Source organism: Carassius carassius, chromosome 23 (assembly GCF_963082965.1).
Source record: "Carassius carassius chromosome 23, fCarCar2.1, whole genome shotgun sequence".
NCBI classification, from domain to species: domain Eukaryota; kingdom Metazoa; phylum Chordata; class Actinopteri; order Cypriniformes; family Cyprinidae; genus Carassius; species Carassius carassius.
Genome location: NC_081777.1, coordinates 28,799,377 through 28,817,398, shown reverse-complemented (window position 1 = coordinate 28,817,398; position 18,022 = coordinate 28,799,377). Strand labels below are relative to the sequence as shown.

Below are 18,022 nucleotides of genomic sequence, written 5' to 3'. Positions count from 1 at the left end.
GCTGAGCCATACCTCACAGGTGCAGATCTGACAGGGGTCATCAGAGGGGTGGAAACTCTCTCCAGGGCCGTACACACGGCCTTCATACACACAGTCTGACAGAAGACACAATTTCAAACTCCTCCAAAGACCTCCAAAGCAAAACTATGCATGCACAAAATGGGTTGTAGGGATTGTAGTTGTACCTGCACACACTGGGCAGCATTCGCCCGGCACACTGATCTGGTTTAGACAGGTGGACAGACAGTGGACCTCTGAGCAGGTGGTCACTCCATTCACACACATGCAGGACATGCAGGGACTGCTGGATGCAAACCAGATACTGCCTTCAAGATGCTCAACGCCATCATAAATACAGCCTGAAAAACAGAGAGAGAGAGAGAGAGGGACAGCTCACATTAGTAGAACTTATTTTAGTCAAAGTGTGATCTATACATAAAATGTATAAGTTTATATATATATAAATAAATAAATATATATATAAATAAATAAATAAATATATATATATATATATATATATATATATATATATATTTATACATATATTTATATATGTGTGTGTGTATATTTAATATAAGACCATTAAAATGTTTATTAAAAAATGCATAAATAATTATTAGACTTTATTAAATGTATATTTATTAATAAATGTAGTAAAATTTTAATTAATGATAAAATAAAAAATAATATCAAATATTAATAATTTTTTCTTTTTAATAAAGTACTCATTCAAAAACTAAAATCCTATATATATATATATATATATTTAAACATATATTTATATATGTGTGTGTGTATATTTAATATAAGACATTAAAATGTTTATTAAAAAATGCATAAATAATTATTAGACTTTATTAAATGTATATTTATTAATAAATGTAGTAAAATTTTAATTAATGATAAAATAAAAAATAATATCAAATATTAATTATTTTTTCTTTTTAATAAAGTACTCATTCAAAAACTAAAATCATTCTGTTAACTGAAATGAAACAAAAAAATAAAATAGGGAAAAAATAAAATGCTATATGGGCTCTTTAATGGATGTGTCTGTACCTCTGCAGCGGGGACAGCAGGAGCCGGGATCTGTGACCTGATTCATGCAGGTCAGTTTAGGACAGTCTGGACCCACACAGTTCACCTCACCGTCCTGAAACACACACACACACACACACACATTTGTAAACAGTGAGCTCTCAGCAGGATGAAACAGCTGTTTTGTGTGTTGTGTGTCATACCACACAGGTGCATTTGATGCAGGGCTCATTGGGGAGGGTCAAGCTATCTCCTTCTAAATACTCCTGACCTTGCTGAAAACATCCTGTGAGGCCAAAGAGATAACATGTGAAAACCAGATCTCATACAGACACACTCACAGGAACACAAACTCACATCTTTGCAAGAGCATAGATGTCTTTTCTAGAGCTTAGTGAGCTCAGCTGATCTCAACAGAGCTTGAAGTAAGGTATTTTGATATACATCATACAATGTTACAGTTTGATTAACATATTCATGTATTCTGATATTTATTATGATATTTGCATAGTACTCGAGAGACAATTCATGACAGTACCATGGTTCATGTCCAAAAAAACAACAAACAAAAAAAACAAACATGGATTGCAATGCCACTTTTTTTGTTAATGTATTGTTGCGACTGTTAAATCATAATCAAAAATCTGGGACCCTCCTTTATAACAGTGTAGAAGCATTTTACTTTATTTTATTTTTATTATTATTAGTATTATTATTTGTTAATTGAATTGAATTGTTGATTTGAAAAACCATGGTTTTACAACGGCACTTTTTTGTTAATGTATTGTTGCTAGTGTAAAACCCTAATAGGGATCCTCCTTCACAACAGTGTTTAAGTTTTTGTCATATTGTACATTTTATTTTATTCTGACAGTGGAAAGAACATTTTATTACCAATGGCACTTTTTATTATTGTTGCTAGTGTAAAAAAATTACACAAACAATTGTGTATTATTTATTTCTTAAATTCTATTTTTAATTGAAATAGAATTTATAGATTAACATATTTATTATTCTTATTTTATTTTTATTTATGATTATTTTTATACTCTGTTCAGCACTTTGGTCAGCTATGCTGTGTTTAAATGTGCTATATAAATAAAATCTACTTACTTTGTCTAAATTTCATAGATACAGATTATTTTATATTGATTGGATTCCTTAATAAGTTGCAAGTACAACATGGTAGAACATGTTGTCTGCTGTTTGCTACAGACCTCACATGTGTAGACACACACACTGACCTCTGCACTGAGGGCAGCACTGTCCCGGCAGGGTGATGGGGTTTTGGCAGGAAACCTGGGGACAAGTGACCGGGCTGCATGTAACAGAGCTGCTCTGACACACGCAGCCCTTGCAGGGGTCTGAGGAGGCATAGAACGTCTGCGACTCTCTGTACCTCTGCCCTTCAAACAGACATCCATCACACACCGGACAGCAGTCCCTCATGCTCACCGGATGAGCACACTGTTGGGGACACTGCTTCGTCTCGCAGTGCACAAAGCCGTTCTGAAAAACACATGCAATGGCACTTTTTTGTTGTTGGTCTCTTGCTACTAGCATAAAACCTTAAAATAATCATGTGGGCTCAAAACAGTGTGTGCTTTCATATAATTAATTCATTGCTAAAAGGGGTTAAGTTAGAGTTTTGTTTTGACTAACAAATGCTGTATTATGGTGCAGTAATGTTATCTATGGTAATACTGTACTGTACTATTATATTTTGATAAAGAGTATACCATAGTACTGTATGATTAGCAATTAGCTTAGCAATTCTCAATACATATTTATATTTTCTTTTTTTGGAGGGGGGGGGGGGGGGGTATTTATATGGTATTACAATACGGTATTTTCTTTTATATTCTTTTAGTATTTTATTTTATGTTATTTTATATTTTCTTTTCTTTTTTGGGAAAACATGTTTTATATTTTTATAAAACATTTTATTTTATATTATGTAATATTTAATTTTATTTGATTTCTTATTGTTGACACTGGGGGAAAACATGGTGTTACAACAATAGCACTTTGTTAATGCATTGTTGCTACTGTCATAAAATCTGAAATTAATAGAATCAACTCTTTATCACAGGAATGAATTACATTTTAAAATATATTCAAATTCAAACAGTTATTTTGAACTGCAATAATATTTCCTACTATTACTGTTTTACTGTATTTCTGATTAAATAAATGCAGCCTTGGAAAGTGTAACAGACTTTTAACAAGAAATGTAAAGAACATCACTTTTTTTCCCAAAACGTTAAACATTTAATAAACACTGAAAGGTATAAATACAGTAGTTGCTAATACTTGCTCATACAAACCATTGAACCCCATTCAAGTCTGGTATTACACATTCATAAAATGTCAAATCTAGGATTTCCAATTGCGTTACCTGACAGGTGCATGTCACACAGGGATCCTCCGGGTCCTGAAACCTTTGGCCGTTTGTATACGAGTTCTGCTTGTACTGGCACTGCCCACAGGAGTCACCACAGCAATCGTCACCTTCAAATCATTATCGTTGCATAAATGGCTGCCCACTGCTCCGGGTGTGTGTGTGTTTACTGCTGTGTGTGTGCACTTCGGATGGGTTAAATACAGAGCACGAATTTTGAGTATGGGTCACCATACTTGGCTGAATGTCACATCACTTTCACTACTATACATTTTTGTGATACTTACAACACCGTCTCATTAGCTTAGCAATCCTCAGTACTGCTCTAACAGTAACTCTAATTAGAGTCTAACACCCATCTCTGAAAGCGTTTCTCTCAGTGATTCAAATCAGTCAGGATTTGGCTTTGGATGCTGTTTTACAAGGTAACTGCCAATGTACAGAATGTAGACACATAGACAACTCATTTGGGTTTGAAACAGTTCCTGTGTGTTTTTATGTTTCTTTTCTTTCTCTTACCTCTGTGATCTGGGCAGGGTGCGGGGGTCACTTTGAGTTGTTCAATACACGTCACCTGTCCATCCCGACAATAACATGTTTGGTCAGCAACAGTCCACGTGGCTCCTTCTTCATATTGAAAAGAATTCCACGTACATCCTGCCGCACACACATGGACACAGAATGCAATGAACACACATACACTACTGTACAAAAGATTGGAGTCTGTCATTATTTTTTTATGTCTTTAGGTGCTATTATGATATCAGATTTTTCACCACACAATTATGGCCAAAAGAATGAACAATAACAGTATATTGTGATATCTACAGAAAACTTGAAAAACAATATAAAAACAAATAATTTAAATTATATATTGTTTTTGTGTAAATAATAAATATGTATATATATATATAGAGAGAGAGAGAGAGAGAGAGAGAGAGAGAGAGAGAAGGTTTTCTTCTTTGAACAGATGTTCTTATCACAGAATCTGAAATTATATAATTTTACAGAATTTTATAGATTGATAAGGGCTATGTCAACTGGCATTAAATTATGAATATATACAGTACAGACCAAATGTTTGGACACACCTTCTCATTCAAAGAGTTTTCTTTATTTTCGTGACTATGAAAATTGTAGAGTCACACTGAAGGCATCAAGGGCTATTTGACCAAGAAGGAGAGTGATGGGGTGCTGCGCCAGATGACCTGGCCTCCACAGTCACCGGACCTGAACCCAATCGAGATGGTTTAGGGGTGAGCACACTTTTTTGTTTTACTGAGAATCTGCGCAAATCCACGTTCATTTTCAGCGTTTATTTGTGCATCTTCTCAGTTAACAACGGTTCTGTGTAGTAACAGCTGCTCTATGTGAAATCACGCACCTGATGGAATTTACAGCTGATTAGAAACCGGCTTTACTGACGAGATGCGCATTAACGATCGGCCGATCGTGATAGGAGCACCTCTAGTCTAATGTCGAGTTTGCACGGCTGCAAACACAAGCTCCTGTCCATGAGATCAATCAACTTCAGTCAGACGAGTGTAATCTCTGATGACCAGCTGACCTTCAAAGACCACATTGCAAAGACTGCTTGATCTTGCAGGTTTGCATTGCACAACATCAGAAACAGAGCATGCTGCACAACCTCTTGTCCAGGACCTTTTCATTTCTAGGCTGGACTACTGCAGTGCTCGTCTGGCTGGACTTCCATCAAGCACCATCAAACGAGACGACGAGACAATGACTGGTCTTCAACAAACCCAAACGAGAGCTCTAATTAGTCTAACATCCATCTCTGAAAGTGTTTCTCTCAGAGTGATTCAAATCGGTCAGGATTTGGTTTTGGATGCTGTCTTACATGTGTGTTTTTATGTTTCTTTTCTTTCTCTTACCTCTGTGATCTGGGCAGGGTGCGGGGGTCACTTTGAGATGTTCAATACACGTCACCTGTCCATCCCGACAATAACATGTTTGGTCAGCAACAGTCCACGTGGCTCCTTCTTCATATTGAAAAGAATTCCACGTACATCCTGCCGCACACACATGGACACAGAATGCAATGAACACACATACACTACTGTACAAAAGATTGGAGTCTGTCATTATTTTTTTATTTCTTTAGGTGTTGTTCAAAACCTAGTGAGATCTAGACAGCAATTATAATCATTATAGAAACTTCCAGATGTTTTGAAACAGTAGGCAGTATGTGAATAGGGGTAAGAATTTTGTTCTTCTAACACGAATTAGAGTCTAACACCCATCCCTGAAAGCGTTTCTCTCAGAGTGATTCAAATCAGTCAGGATTTGGCTTTGGATGCTGTTTTACAAGGTAACTGCCAATGTACAGAATGTAGACACAGAGACAACTCATATGGGTTTGAAACAGTTCCTGTGTGTTTTTATGTTTCTTTTCTTTCTCTTACCTCTGTGATCTGGGCAGGGTGCGGGGGTCACTTTGAGTTGTTCAATACACGTCACCTGTCCATCCCGACAATAACATGTTTGGTCAGCAACAGTCCACGTGGCTCCTTCTTCATATTGAAAAGAATTCCACGTACATCCTGCCGCACACACATGGACACAGAATGCAATGAACACACATACACTACTGTACAAAAGATTGTCATTTTTTTAAATCTCTTTAGGGATGTCACGATATCAGATTTTTCACCACACAATTATGGCCAAAAGAATGAACAACAACAATATATTGTCTATATCTACAGTAAACTTGAAAAACAATATTAAAATAATGTAAATTATACATTGTTTTTGTGTAAATAATAAACATGTATATTTATATTAGTGGTGGGCATAGATTATTTTTTTTTAATCTAGATTAATCTCACTGTAATCTTGGAATTAATCTAGATTAATCTAGATTAAAATGGCTCATTTGAATTCTGCCGAAGGCATTCAGAATATGTGTGCTACCCAAATAAAATAATGACTAAAAGTAACGTTAAGTCTTTGAGAATGGGTTTCTCAAGACAGGTGGTGCATTAGACCAGGGCCTCATCTCCTGTTTCCAAAATGCATCACAAACTGCTTGAGAAAGCTGTAAACGAATTCCACATTGCACAAGGTGCAAACAACCTTACGCCTGTTTCACACATAATCCGTCTGCAGTGCGTATGCGTTTCGTATTTTTTTACGCACCCATGTTAACGGATTCTAGCGTTCACCCGGTTGCAGTCCATCTATGGAGTCAATTTAACGCTGTATATATACGTACAAAAATGTACGTTCTGCAGAAGAAAATAAAGTTATGCAAACAAAAATTAAAGTATTGAGGAAAATAAATTTGCTTTTTGCAAACAAAAATTAAGAATTGCAAAACATAAATGAAACAGCGCGAAATCAATATTTTCCATGGTCATATCTATTAATTTATTTGCAACGCTGCTTTTATTTTGCGTGGCAATCTAGTTTGAGCTTGCAATACCATTTTTCCTTTGCTCTTCACTTTTCAGCACGTCTCTCTTTGTGGCACTGTTTTGACGTGGGGGCGGAGTCAAGGGACAGGGGCGTGTACAACATGCCTCCCTGGAAGTGACGTCATCGGCCCGAGACGCGGCTCACTGATCCAGATCCTGTCATGATGAGCAGAGACTTGAGTGGATCGTTTCTTTTTATTCAGTAGCATTAAAACATTCATGTTTTCGTTTTATTTACTTTATTAACAAATATCTGTGTATTAGCAGCGTTTGCTCAAGTTAAAGAAGTTGTTACCATGAACATCTGCTGTTTATTTCTCTCGATGTGCACACTTTTATAGCATTAAAATGTGTATGGTTTCATTTGGTTAACTGCAAGTGTTTGTTTAAAATCTCTTAACTTGTGGGAGGACGCCAGCGCACAGAAGCGTTCTTTGCTCACATTAGTTCAGAGGAAAACGCAGCCCTGAAGAGTTTTGTAAATAATAGCCTATAAAAGCCCGACATGCCAATAAAGCTTTGATTATGCTATGTGATAGGAATTTTTACTGGAAGTGCACTTTAGAGGATGAATTTAACAATCACTTTATAAATATCCTAACGCTATAATAATAAATAGTAGAATTATAAATGAATAATTCGCTAGTTTCATTTGTAAATGAAAACACTCATTTATCACAGAACGTTAATTAGGTAAGCAATACACGAATTGAAAGGGGAAAATAAGCATAACAATAAATATAAAAATATAGCCCTAATTAATATAATATTATTATCAATTATATACGGTTAGCCTATATGAATGAATGAATAAATGAATGATGCATTTATATAGTGCTTTATTGTGTATTGTTGTCCACCCAAAGCGCTGTACAATCATGTGGTGGGTCTCTCCTCAACCACCAGAAGTGTGCAGAATCCACTTGGATATATTATATATTCCGTATTTTCCGGAATATAAGTCACACTTTTTTTCATAGTTTGGCTGGTCCTGCGACTTATAGTCAGGTGCGACTTATCAAAATTAATTTGACATGAACCAAGAGAAAACATTACCATCTACAGCAGCGAGAGGGCGCTCTATGCTGCTCAGTGCTCCTGTAGCCTACAACTGAAAACAGTAGACGGTAATGTTTTCTCTTGGTTCTTGGTTCTTAATAAATGTGACTTATAATCCAGTGCGATTTATGTTTTTTTCCTCGTCATGACGAATTTTTAGACTGATGTGATTTATAATTAGGTGCAACTTATAGTCCGAAATATACGGTAATGATAAAAATAATAATAGGCTTATATGAACATAGATTACATAAAAAGACACGATCAACAGACTGTGGGATGGATACAAAATATTTTATCAATCTCTGATAATCTCAGGTTGTTCTGGTCACCCTGGTTTGTTTACTCATTAAACTCGTGGCCACGACATTATCACGTTCCCAAGAATTAATATCTCGTGGCCACGACAAAACTAAACCAAAAAGAATCTAGATTAAAAAATAATTATCTTACAATGAAAGTCATTTATTAATTTATGCCAGTAGTTATGTAAATGAAAAACGAATTCGCGATCGATATGAAACTTGAGTTGTAGACCTCTTTAATGATGCAAGTTATATTTTATGTAGTGAACTGCATTATTTTACATTAAAACTAGCAGTAACTCTGAACTTATGTGAGCAAAGAACGCTTCTGTGCGCTGGCGTCCTCCCACAAGTTAAGAGATTTTAAACAAACACCTGCAGTTAATCAAATGAAACAATACACATTTTAATGCTATAAAAGTGTGCACATCGAGAGAAATAAACAGCAGATGTTCATGGTAACAACTTCTTTAACTTGAGCCAACGCTGCTAATACACATAGTAATTTGTTAATAAAGTTAATAAAATGAAAACATGACTGTTTTAATGCTATTAATAAAATAATAAAAAGAAACGATCCACTCGAAAGTCTCGCTCATCATGACCATAGACAGTAAAAGAAATGGACAAAGCGACCTCATTGGAACTCAATTAAGACAAGTGAAGCCCGTTTTTAGCTATTTTTAGCACTTCAGTTTCTGACGCGCAGACTCAAACGAAGCTTGATGACGTCAGCAACCTGTCTGACAGATGTAAATCTTCTAGTAGCTGTGCGTGCAAACTGCCATTGTTAATCTTGCAGAGACGGCGAGCTTGAGCGGGGAGTTCTTTGGCGTGAGTGAGAAGGAGTAAGTATTCTGATTAATTATTTTCTATAGTATTTTAAAATGTAACGCCAGTATGCCATATTAAGTTAATTGCCTGCGAGCTACTACGGGGCCATAATGTAACACAGAAGGTAATGGAGCCCTTTATACATTGTCGTGTATCTTTAGAAATAAATAATGGACAAATGGAGTCTTTAAACGCCTCAGATGTAAAGTTATTCGCTGTCAAAGTGATGCTAAAATGAATGGGAGGTCAATGGGATGCTAACGCAAGTGAAGTTCTGCTACAAGATGGCGGCACCCGGCCGACTTCAACTTCCGGTCGACTTCCTTGCCGCCTGATCATGACAGGATCTGGATCAGTGAGCTGCGTCTCAGGCCGATGACGTCACTTCCAGGGAGGCATGTTGTACACGCCCCTGTCCCTTGACTCCGCCCCCACATCAAAACAGTGCCACAGAGATTCGTGCAGATAAATGAAGCGCAAAGGGAAAATGGCATCGCAAGCTCAAACTAGATTGACACGCAAAATAAAAGCAGCGTTGCAAATAAATTAATAGATATGACCATGGAAAATATGTATTGCAAAATCATTGATTTCGCACTGTTTTATTTATGTTTTGCAATTATGTTTGCAAAAAGCAAATTTATTTTCCTCAATACTTTAATTTTCGTTTGCAAAACGTTATTTTTTTGCGTATATATACGACGTTAAATTGACTCCATATCCGTCAGTGCGTCCCTGGATTGTTTATGAAACGAGTAGCGGACTGCAAACGCGTCCTGTTTGAAAGCACAATGAGTATGAGTCTGTGCTGCTTCTGCACCACATACGTAACGCACACGGACTGCATATGCACTGTGTGGAACATATGTGTGAAACATGCGTGCGTTTTGTCGAGGTTTCCATGGGGAAGCTTCTTAAAAAAATGTCCCTGAAGCAAACCCGGCGGCTTCAGCTGCATTCATGTTAGCACGTCACGTTTGATGTGGTAATTTCACAGTAGTAGGCATACACACAGGTTTAAAGACTCGTTCTCGCCCCATACAGATTTGGCTAGGTATACATCCGCGCTAAAATATCAAGGTGAAAGTCATCATAGCTCGCCTAGTATAGACCCAGCTCCCAACCCAACTTTGAGAATAGATTAACGGCGATATTTTTTTTTATCGCCCGATAGAGTCTCACGTTAACGCAACATGTTAACGCCGATAACGGCCGCCACCACCACTAATTTATATATATATATATATATATATATATATATATATATATATATATAGAGAGAGAGAGAGAGAGAGAGAGAGAGAGAGAGAGAGAGAGAGAGAGAGAGAGAGAGAAGGTTTTAATTTTCTTCATTGAACAGATGTTCTTATCACAGAATAAATCTGAAATTATATTATTTTACAGAATTTTATACATCGATAAGGGCTATGTCAACTGGCATCAAATTATGAATATATATAAATTATCCTTATGAAAAATACCAGAAATGGTTTGAAGAACCCAGATAAACCAGATACTGTAAATCAGTCAAAACACTTCTGTCTGCATTTTATTTGTGTGTTGTGATCATGATAATGATAATGATCTTACCATTTTGAAGTCAATGCTCATCTTTAATCAGCATCTTATGGACAGGAGCTCGTGTTTGAAGCTGATCAACCTTGACGTTAGACATGTTCGAGGCAAAGACAAGGTGGTGGCTGATGCCATATTCAGGATTTAGGGTAGGTGAAGAGGTAGGTATACCAAAAAAAGGTAGGATTTGTCTATAAAATATTTTTCTATGGTGATGGTTGGGGGTGAAGGTGTTACATGTGTACTTTAAAGGGATAGTTCACCCAAATAGCAAAATTATGTCATTAATAACTTACCCTCATGTTGTTCCAAACCCCTAAAGACCTCCGTTTATCTTTGGAACACAGTTTAAGATATTTTAGATTTAGTCCGAGAGCTCTCAGTACCTCCATTGAAGCTGTGTGTACGGTATACTGTCCATGTCCAGAAAGGTAAGAAAAACATCATCAAAGTAGTCCATGTGACCTCAGAGAATCAGTCAGAATTTTTTGAAGCATCAAAAATACATTTTGGTCCAAAAATAGCAAAAACTACGACTTTATTCAGCATTGTCTTCTCTTCCGTGTCTGTTGTGTGAGAGAGTTCAAAACAAAGCAGTTTGTGATATCCGGTTCGCGAACGAATCATTCAATGTAACCGGATCTTTTTGAACCATTTCACCAAATCGAACGGAATCATTTTAAACGGTTCGCATCTCCAATACGCATTAATCCACAAATTACTTAAGCTGTTAACTTTTTAATGTGGCTGACACTCCCTCTGAGTTAAAACAAACCAATATCCCGGAGTAATTCATTTACTCAAACAGTAAACTGACTGAACTGCTGTGAAGAGAGAATTGAAGATGAACACCGAGCCGAGCCAGATAACAAACAATAGATTGACTCGTTCTCGAGTCAAGAACCATTTCTGTCAGGCACGTCTGATTCGAGAACCGAGGAGCTGATGATACTGCGCATGTGTGATTCCGTGAGAAGCAGACTGACACACAGAGCGTCTGAACCGAACTGATTCTTTTGGTGATTGATTCTGAACTGATTCTGTGCTAATGTTATGAGCTCGGGTAAACCAAAGCCTTGAATGAAGGGCAATCATCGCCAATGACGCCATTACGTCGAGCTCAAAAGAACCGGTGAACAGTTTTCTTCAACCGGTTTATTGAATCGAACTGTCCGAAAAAAGTACTGGTGATCCGAAAACCGATGCAACCGGTAAATCGTTCGTTAGTTATCTGGCTCGGCTCGGTGTTCATCTTCAGTTCTCTCTTCACAGCAGTTCAGTCAGTGTACTGTTTGAGTGCATGCATTACTCCAGGATATTGGTTTGTTTGAACTCAGAGGGAGTGTCAGCCACATTAAAAAAGTTAACAGCTTAAGTCATTTGTGGATTAATGCGTATTGGAGACGTGAACCATTTAAAACTATTCAGTTCGATTTGGTGAACTGGTTCAAAAAGATCTGGTTACATCGAATGATTCGTTCGCGAGCCGGATATCACAAACTTCTTTGTTTTGAACTGTTTTGAAGCTGTTTTTTAGTTTTTCACAGTTTTTGCTATTTTTGGACCAAAATGTATTTTCGATGCTTCAAAAAATTTGACTGACCCTATGATGTCACATGGACTACTTTGATGATGTTTTTCTTACCTTTCTGGACATGGACAGTATACCATTCACACAGCTTCAATGTAGGGACTGAGAGCTCTCGGACTAAATCTAAAATATCTTAAACTGTGTTCCAAAGATAAACGGAGGTCTTACGGGTTTGGAACGACATGAGGGTGAGTTATTAATAACATAATTTTGCTATTTGGGTGAACTATCCCTTTAATTGGTTATGTTTTCCCTTTTGTAATGATTCATCTGCCCTGCAAGGGTTTTGTTTTGTGTTTCTGTCATCTTACGAGCAGATCCCGTTATATCTGTGGACCGTACAGTGGATCCAGTTGTGCCCCCCTTTGTTTCGTTTTATTTTACCTGACTATTTTTGCTTTGAAGTAAATTCCCCTAATGAATCCTATCCTGAATATGGCATCAGCCACCACCTTGTCTTTGCCTCAAACATGTCTAATGTAGGGGTGCTCCGATCACGATCAGCCGATCGTTATTGCGCATCTCGTCAGTAAAGCCGGTTTCTAAACAGCGGTAAATTCCATCAGGTGCGTGATTTCACATAGAGCAGCTGTTACTACACAGAGCCATTGTTAACTGAGAATCTGCGCAAATCCACGTTCATTTTCAGCGTTTATTTGCGCATTTTCTCAGTTAACAACGGTTCTGTGTAGTAACAGCTGCTCTATGTGAAATCACGCACCTGATGGAATTTACAGCTGATTAGAAACCGGCTTTACTGACGAGATGCGCAATAACGATCGGCCGATCGTGATAGGAGCACCTCTAGTCTAATGTCGAGTTTGCACGGCTGCAAACACAAGCTCCTGTCCATGAGATCAATCAACTTCAGTCAGCAGAGTGTAATCTCTGATGACCAGCTGACCTTCAAAGACCACATTGCAAAGACTGCTTGATCTTGCAGGTTTGCATTGCACAACATCAGAAAGAGAGCATGCTGCACAACCTCTTGTCCAGGACCTTTTCATTTCTAGGCTGGACTACTGCAGTGCTCGTCTGGCTGGACTTCCATCAAGCACCATCAAACGAGACGACGAGACAATGACTGGTCTTCAACAAACCCAAACGAGAGCTCTAATTAGAGTCTAACACCCATCTCTGAAAGAGTTTCTCTCAGAGTGATTCAAATCGGTCAGGATTTGGCTTTGGATGCTGTCTTACATGTGTGTTTTTATGTTTCTTTTCTTTCTCTTACCTCTGTGATCTGGGCAGGGTGCGGGGGTCACTTTGAGTTGTTCAATACACGTCACCTGTCCATCCCGACAATAACATGTTTGGTCAACAACAGTCCACGTGGCTCCTTCTTCATATTGAAAAGAATTCCACGTACATCCTGCCGCACACACATGGACACAGAATGCAATGAACACACATACACTACTGTACAAAAGATTGGAGTCTGTCATTATTTTTTATGTCTTTAGGTGCTATTATGATATCAGATTTTTCACCACACAATTACCATGCACAAAAGAATGAACAATAATGATATATTATTAAAAATAAAAAATATGTTATATTAAATAATATAAATTATATATATAGTGTTTATATGAGTGTATATATATATATATATATATATATATATATATATATATATATATATATATATAGAATGGCACTGTATGAGAGAGTGTGTTACAGTGTGTACTGCAGAATGTCGTACCTCTGCACGTGGGACAGCAGGTGTTAGGACGGGCAGGAGTGGGAACTGCACAGCTCAAGTGTGGGCATTTTTCCTGATGACATCTCACATTACCATTCTAACAAAAAAGCAAACAAAAACAATAGAATGTTACGCAAGAATCAATGACTTAAGTGACGTCAAACCTAGCATGACCAGCTTTTATGTGTCAAGACTTCATAAAAATACATGTGGAAGTGTCCTTTTTTGGCAATTGTTTTGTTTTTTATTTTCCGCCCAGCTTTTTTTATTTATTTATTTATTTATTTTTTAAATATTCTTTAAATTTACTTAAGATTTTGTCAGTTTTAGCCACTAATGCTATTCCATTTCAAGTCACCATTTTATTTTATGCAAAATAAAACAAATATTTAAACATTTTTATTAATTTATTTTTAATTTAATTGAAAAAATTTTTTTTGAAGTCACTGACAAAATCAAAAAACAATTTTCCTCAGTACTTTCATTGTTTATCTTTGCTTGAAACTCAATTGACAGTAGCTCTTTTCACTCTAAGTGTGTGTTTCACCTGGCATAAACACTGGATGCACGGACCTCCACCGGGAGGCCTGAACTCTTCTCCATTTACATAAACCATTCTTTCAAATTCACAAGCTGCAACACAGTAAAAACACAACCATATTTGTGTCTTAAATCCAGGACAAAATGTTGCATGCTAGAGAAAGAAAGATCTGTCTTAAAATAAAGATGTTTGTATGCTTTTTTTACTGTTACAAGTCGGACAGCACTGGTCATGTGGTTTTGTTGGGTGTGTGCAACTCGCAGACGGACATGAAGATATCGCAGATTCACACGACACTTGTCCACCCTGCATCAAGGTAGACCCATAAATACACAAACAAATACATTCACATGATCATACATATAAAGTAAACACTTTAGTAAACACTCACCGAGCACTGACATCTTGAGCATGGATCCTGTCTGGACACAAAGGTTTGACCGTCTGTGTATACATCACCCTCATGAGTGCACTCCTCACATCTGAACACAGACACACAGAACTGATTAATGAATGTAAAATAAGGTCTTGTTTACTCTTCTAGCAAAGAGCAAAAGTGTGATGAAGTGAGAATACCGTGCACAGCATTCTCCTGGTCTTGTGACTGGGTTATTACAGGGAGTCGGTGGGCAAGGTGGGTTCTGAACGCAATTAATATTTCCATTCTGAAAAAAAAAAAGTTTGTTAAAATCTTTTTCTAGAATGTAATTATTTTAGAAAACCATTTCATCCAAATCAATTTGAGATTTTTTTTTTTATTTGGCACTTTTATTCAACGCAATTTACAATTAAAAAAATAAAAAATATAATAAAATAAAATAAAAAAATAAAATAAAATAAAATAAAACTGCCATTTCGATGACAGTGAACTTTTTTATTTCATTTTAGAAGTAATTTATTTTTATGTATGTATATATAAAAAACAAATAATATACAATAAGAAATAATATACAATAATATAACTATTAATATGTTTATAATATGTATACATGTATGTATTAATGTACGTGTGTGTGTGTTGGTGTACTTAATATAACTATTAATATGTTTATAATATGTATACATGTATGTATTAATGTACGTGTGTGTGTACGAAATATACAATAATAAATAATATACAATAATATAACTATTAATATGTTTATAATATGTATGCATGTATGTATTAATGTACGTGTGTGTGTGTGTACATAATATACGATAATAAATAATATACAATAACTATTATTATGTTTATAATATGTATGCATGTATTAATGTACATGTGTGTGTACACATAAGAATATAATAGTAATTACAACCAAAAAATTACTAAAACAAATTATTAAATCAAAATTAAAAACGCAAAAGAAATCTAATTCGAAATATTAATAAATAGTAAAATAACACTTGCTATATAATAGAATTATGATATAATATACATGTACAATATATGTAAAGCTTACTTTTTCTAAGGAGTATTAAAGCAATACGTACTGTACTTTAAGCACAATTTTTTTTTTTTAATTCTCAGTTCAAAAGTTTAGTCAGCTGACAACTAAATAATAAGTACTAATTATCTCATACCAGTGCTGTTGTAATATAAAATGTACATTTTCTGTAAATAATAGTTGCAATATTCTAAAAATACAATGTTTAACTGCAACCTTGCATCGACTCATCCCAACATGGACAAAACAGAGAAGCACACTGGCATCTCAGCCTTACATTGCACACACAGCGTTTGCAGGGGTCATGGATGGGTTGAACAGAGACGCCGTCTAGAATAACCTGCCCCTCAAAGTTACAGCGGGAACAATCTGTGCAGCAGGAGCCAGACGACAGCTTCACACCATCCTGACACGTCTGAGGACACCGCTGCACATCACATGCTACAAAGGACACAATAAAATACACACAAATTACAGTCTGAACTGAGACACAAATAAATGAAAGAGCTCAATTGAAAGAGCCCAAATATGCTTGTGACTGTACTGGAGGAGCAGTCTTCAGATATCCTATCTGGGGTTGGAATTGGAGGGGGCGGACACTGGGTGGGGTCACATGTCACCTGACTGTTCTGTAAATGAATACGTGCAATCAGGTTAACATGGTAAAGCTTGTTTGGTAAAGGTAGAGCAATTGGCAGACATGTTTAAAATTCAGCTCTTATTCATTTTATTTGAGTAGTTTAGTCATTTATTTTGTACAGTAAAGAGCATGCCTATTATTAATTTAGGATCACTGATAAACTAATATAGTTTTTTGTTAATATTTTGAATTAGATTTTATTGTTAAATTTTCACTTTAGCTTTAGTTAAAGGTTTAATATTTTGTTATTATTGGTTTATATTATATTATATTATATTATATTATATTATATTATATTATATTATATTATATTATATTATATTATATTATATTATATTATATTATTTTTAATAATATAACATAACAATATATAACTATTATAATTATTTTGTCAGTTTTAGTTAAACTACATGAAAATAAGAACTGCTGCCTTAACAACTAGCTGAAATAAAAAAATAAAAAAGTTGCTTATATTTTATTTCAGTTAACATATATATATATATATATATATATATATATATATATATATATATATATATATATATATATATATATATATATATATATATATATATATACACACACATCATATTTCATGTTATATTTTTGTATGCTTTTAGTTTTAGTTATGAGCTCCATGTTCTCCTTTAAAAAAATCCTGATGTGTCAATTTTTTTTTGGATTTCATCTAAAAGTTCAATAAACTTTTCTATTTAAAAACTACTGAATATTATTTCATATGTCGGGTTTTACAGGGTAAAGTCTATTCAAATACAACAATTATCATTACAAATACATAAATTAACATAATTATTTCACTTAAACACTTAAATATAAATTTACATTCTTTGTCCCAGAACATCTGCATGATAAATATACATTAATCATTGAAATGTATTTTGCCATGTCTATTTGACGTCATTTAACCTTTGCACTCAATAAAAAATTTAACAAAGTATTTCAAAATCTGTATGCTTTGGTTTACACTGCAGCATCTTTAAATATATGCTTACTATAATAGTCTGAAATATGTGAACAGTAATATGAGATATCTTAGCCCTTTTATTATATTTTTCCTTGGGTGGTTTTTAAAGGTTTTGTGGTACAGTTCCTATTTGATTTAATTTAATTTCAATTTCATTCCCACAAAGAGAACACACACACACACACGGTAGACTCACAGAACAGCTGCACTTGAGGCAAGGGTTTGATCTCGACACAAACTGCTTCCCGTTCTCATAGATTTCACCCTCATATTCACATCCTAGAGATTTACAGGGCAGATAAAAACAAATACACCTTTTATAATGCACAGGTAAGTACTTTGGAGTAGCATTTAAATACATTATTATTTTTTTAGTTTTTAAAAGTAAAAGTAAAATTAGTTTTTTTTAAAAGCTCGTTGTGAGACATAGTAGCCATATATATATATATATATATATATATATATATATATATATATA

At 35.3% G+C, this 18,022-nt stretch overlaps 1 protein-coding gene across 1 annotated transcript in view; it reads right to left on the bottom strand.

The window, feature by feature from the left end:
- kcp (kielin cysteine rich BMP regulator) overlaps positions 1-18,022 on the bottom strand; it is a 40,087-nt gene that overhangs the window by 8,684 nt on the left and 13,381 nt on the right. Inside the window, exons 6-23 of the mRNA XM_059507043.1 lie at positions 17,741-17,823; positions 16,464-16,548; positions 16,197-16,360; positions 15,066-15,154; positions 14,881-14,971; positions 14,696-14,795; positions 14,496-14,581; positions 13,949-14,045; positions 13,478-13,615; positions 5,866-6,003; positions 5,335-5,472; positions 3,959-4,096; positions 3,437-3,549; positions 2,283-2,547; positions 1,242-1,324; positions 1,060-1,153; positions 186-359; positions 13-95 (exon numbers count right to left, since the gene is read on the bottom strand). Of these exons, the coding sequence (XP_059363026.1) occupies positions 13-95; positions 186-359; positions 1,060-1,153; positions 1,242-1,324; positions 2,283-2,547; positions 3,437-3,549; positions 3,959-4,096; positions 5,335-5,472; positions 5,866-6,003; positions 13,478-13,615; positions 13,949-14,045; positions 14,496-14,581; positions 14,696-14,795; positions 14,881-14,971; positions 15,066-15,154; positions 16,197-16,360; positions 16,464-16,548; positions 17,741-17,823 (2,159 nt within the window). The remainder of the gene's footprint in view (positions 1-12; positions 96-185; positions 360-1,059; positions 1,154-1,241; positions 1,325-2,282; positions 2,548-3,436; positions 3,550-3,958; positions 4,097-5,334; positions 5,473-5,865; positions 6,004-13,477; positions 13,616-13,948; positions 14,046-14,495; positions 14,582-14,695; positions 14,796-14,880; positions 14,972-15,065; positions 15,155-16,196; positions 16,361-16,463; positions 16,549-17,740; positions 17,824-18,022) is intronic.